General features: G+C 50.1%; 1 gene segment (V, D, J or C); it reads left to right on the top strand.

Moving 5' to 3' along the window:
• The first annotated feature begins 1,513 nt into the window (after positions 1-1,513).
• LOC109284552 (immunoglobulin lambda variable 3-1-like) lies at positions 1,514-1,999 on the top strand. The segment is given in 2 exon segments: positions 1,514-1,572; positions 1,680-1,999. Coding segments are annotated over 2 exon segments (366 nt in total).
• The last annotated feature ends 1,680 nt before the right edge of the window (positions 2,000-3,679 follow it).

Genomic DNA, 3,679 nt, shown 5'->3' with positions numbered 1-3,679 from the left:
CGTGCTCCTGCCCCTCACTCCCAACCCACAGCCCCCAGCCATGCTAGTGCCCCTCACTTCCAAACTGCAGTACCCCACCCCCTGGGCAGTGCTGGTGTGCCTTACTCCCAACCTGCAGCCCCCCCATCCCTGCTGGTGCTCCTCACTCCTAACCCACAGCCCCCTGGCACTGCCTGTTCCCTGCACTCCTGACCCAGTCTCCTGCCTCTCCTGATTCCTTGACTCCCAAACCACAGCCCCCACAGCCCTGCTGGTGTCCCTCACTCCAGACCTGCAGCCTCCTGCTCTACCCAGTCCTGCAGTGTCTCCCGGCCACCTCATCCCTGGGAGCAAAGGCACCAGCCCCAGTGCTACCAGCCTGGCCATGCAACTCCCCACTGCCCCCAGAGGGCCCTCTCCCCACCCCCTTCCCCCACTGGCAGGGCAGGTGCCTTCCCCCCAGTCCCCTCCCCTGATCCAACCCTGGAGCTCAGGTAGTCCCCAAGCCCTGGTCCTCCAACCCCCTTCACAGACTTACCTGTATCCAGCTGCTGGGGCTGCTCCCACCCCCCTGCCTGGCTACATGCCAGCCATGCGTGTGTGTACTCTGCTTCCAATTGCCCTCCCCCAGCCCCAAGCAGCTCCTTGCTAGGGCAAACCAGGAAGTGCCAGGGAAAACTTCAAAGCTGAGCTGATCAAAATCCCAAACTTTTGATCTTTTTTTTTTTTTAAAACACCTGAACCAAGTTAGGAGGATCCAAAAAGTAGACATGTCCAGGAAAACCTGAACATATCATAACACTATGTTACCTCCAGTTTTATACTGTAGTCGAGAGTCCAGAACTCCCCACCTGTTCTGTGCCCCTGTCTGAGAGCTGAGAAAGGGAGAGTTGTAGCCCAGGGTTGAAAGGGGCTTAAAGGGTCATGCAACCCCACCCTTACACAGATACAGGATGCACTGCTCCAAAACCATCACAGACAGGTGCTTCACCATCCACTTCTTTAAAACCACTTGTGAAAGAGAACGCACAACTTCCCATGGGCCGTATCTTGGTCACCCTCTCAGAGCAGGAGATTCCTGCAGGAACATTGACTCTGGTCTTGCTGGATACCGCACCCAACTTCCAGGAAGACAAAAGTTTCCCAGGGCAAATGGGATATTTTTGATCAAATGGTGTTTATGACCCTTGTATGCCTGCAGGGACCCTGGAGGATTTGGGGACTCAGCAGAGTGGTCTTTGCTCATGGATGTTACTAAATAGAAGTTACCCAGCCAGGGCCTTATTGTGTTTATGCTGACACCTGCTGTTCAACACTCCGACTGCATTAACGTTACACTAAAATTTGACACTCTAGTAGAGATAGCAGCATGAGGTCCAGAGACCCATGTCTGTGTCTACGCCACTGTCACCTGAGTGAATGTGATATCTTTAGCAACCAGTGAGCAGGGAGTAGATTTGCATGAAGGGGCAGTTCTCAGCTCTGGGAATTTAAGAAAGAGTCAGAGGGCCTCAGCCAGAGAAGCTGAGCTAGTCTGTGTTCCCACCATGGCTTGGGCCCCTCTCCTCCTTGCTGTGGTCACCTACTGCTCAGGTGCTACAGTGCATTTGCTTTCTCACTTGACTGCCTGAAGATTAGGATAACTGGGGTTAATGTCAATACTAAGTCTTTCTATCCCATGTTGTTTTCTTTTCTTGCAGGTTATCTTGCCCAGTACATGCCAACTCAGCCACCCATAGTATCTGTGTCTCCAGGACAAACTGCTCAAATCACCTGCACAGGGAATAATGTTGGTGGCCACAATGTGCACTGGTACCAACAGAAGCCTGGCAGTGTCCCTATGCTGATCATATATGACAATAGCAAGAGACCCTCTGGCATAGCTGATCGATTCTTTGGTTCAAAATCCAGTAATACGGCCACGTTGACCATCAGTGGAGTCCAAGCCCAGGATGAGGCTTATTACTACTGCCAGTGCTATGCTGGTGACAGCAGAACTTATCACAGTGACACAGTGTAATGGGGAAGTGTGACACAAACCCATGCTATCAAAGAGAATGGGTCACACTGGTTTTTTGTTTCTTTTTTGACTGAGACCTCTTGTCAGGATTGGGCTAAGTGTGGTGGGTAATGAGAGTTGATTTCAATTAACCTTCCCCAGCAGGTCAGGAGACTCATTCTCAATCAGCCCCAGGAAGTCTACATATGCAGTCAGGCTTTCATAAGAGGCTTTGCAGGGAGAGAAGGGAAATAGCTGAAACTAATGCAAATTTCCCTTCTGGCCTTATGAACAGTAAAAAGAACAACTGTATCCTCACTGTGGTCTCATCCTGCATTGTGACCATTAACTACTGCCTGCTAAGATGTCAGACATTTCCACCACAACAATGGGAAATAGTGTGCAGGCCTTTCCATGGTGTGTATGACACAGAGGACAATGGCAGCTTCTTATAGTCAACACACCCAACTAGTCAACACTACTAATCAAAATAAACCTCTTCCTCCTGCAGCCTGGAAATGGATTGGCCAGATACAATAAGGACAACAAAACACAACCAAGAAAAAAAACAATTGCAAATCTAGTAGATCATTAAGAAGGATTTCCCCAAGCAAAATTTTAACCTTAAAGGATGCATCCAAATGAGTAGGAACATGCATTTCCTGGGGACAACTAGCAGCAGCACATATTTGTGCCACTGCTAGATGACCCCAGGGAATGCCCCATATATGTGCTCTGGAGTGCAGCAAGTTGCCCCAGGTGGGGTAGGGGAGGCTGGGGCCAGCACCTGGGATAGCCCCAGTGGCCTTACCTGGTGTCCTGGGTCCCCTCACAGGGCTCCAGCAGCAGCAGTCTGGGCACACAGAGCCTGACTGGCAGCTGGAGCGTGGCTCCGGCCTACCAGTCTCTGGTTTCCAGCAGTGCACACTGCGCCATGTGTGCCACCCTGCTTTTTTCTGGCCAGGTTTTTTTGACACCAGGATCTCCCAGTGTAAAAAAAACCCACCACACTGCCAATTAGTAATGCAGCAAATGCCTGCATGTGTAGTGCGTGCAGTTTCCAGAGCCGCATACAGGTCTGTGGCACCACAAACTGTTCATGTACAGTCATCTGTACACTCCCAAACATGGCAAAATGACATAAACATTCCTGGGCACTTTGGTCTTATATCAGTTTAATAGGGAAGGTGCTCAAATACCATGGTGATGGATGGTAGTAGAAAACAAGAAGATAAGATAGGGTGCTTGTTTTATATGAGGAAACTGAGATACTTAGATTAGACCAGACACCTAGCACATGTGTGCCACAGCTGGGAAATCTGGCCCCTTTCTGCTTGTGCCCCACAGACCAGGCTTCCTCTAAAACAGTGTTCACTGCAACTCCAGCTCCCTCCTCCCCTTCTCATTTATGATCTGCCTGTTCTCTTCCTTCCCTTGTTCCTGTTTGAGGAGGGAGAGATCTGTATATGAAGAAAGGAAGTGCAGCCAGGCGTAGATTAGCTGAAAGATGCAAACTCCAAAAGACTCTTCAAAGATTAATTCAATTAATTCATTTCCCTGGCTTTCATGGCACTGTCCTGAACCAGACAGAGGCCAAACAGAAGGGAGGGGAACTTGTATTTTGAAGGAAAACCGGTACAGTAGTCCAGCGGAGCTTCCCCTGAACTAGTCTTTCCCATCCACCTCCAGCCTGTGATCCCA

Source organism: Alligator mississippiensis, chromosome 10 (genome assembly GCF_030867095.1).
Source record: "Alligator mississippiensis isolate rAllMis1 chromosome 10, rAllMis1, whole genome shotgun sequence".
NCBI classification, from domain to species: Eukaryota; Metazoa; Chordata; order Crocodylia; family Alligatoridae; genus Alligator; species Alligator mississippiensis.
The sequence above is the reverse complement of the archived record's forward strand: the minus strand, read 5'-3'. Positions and strand labels throughout refer to the sequence as shown.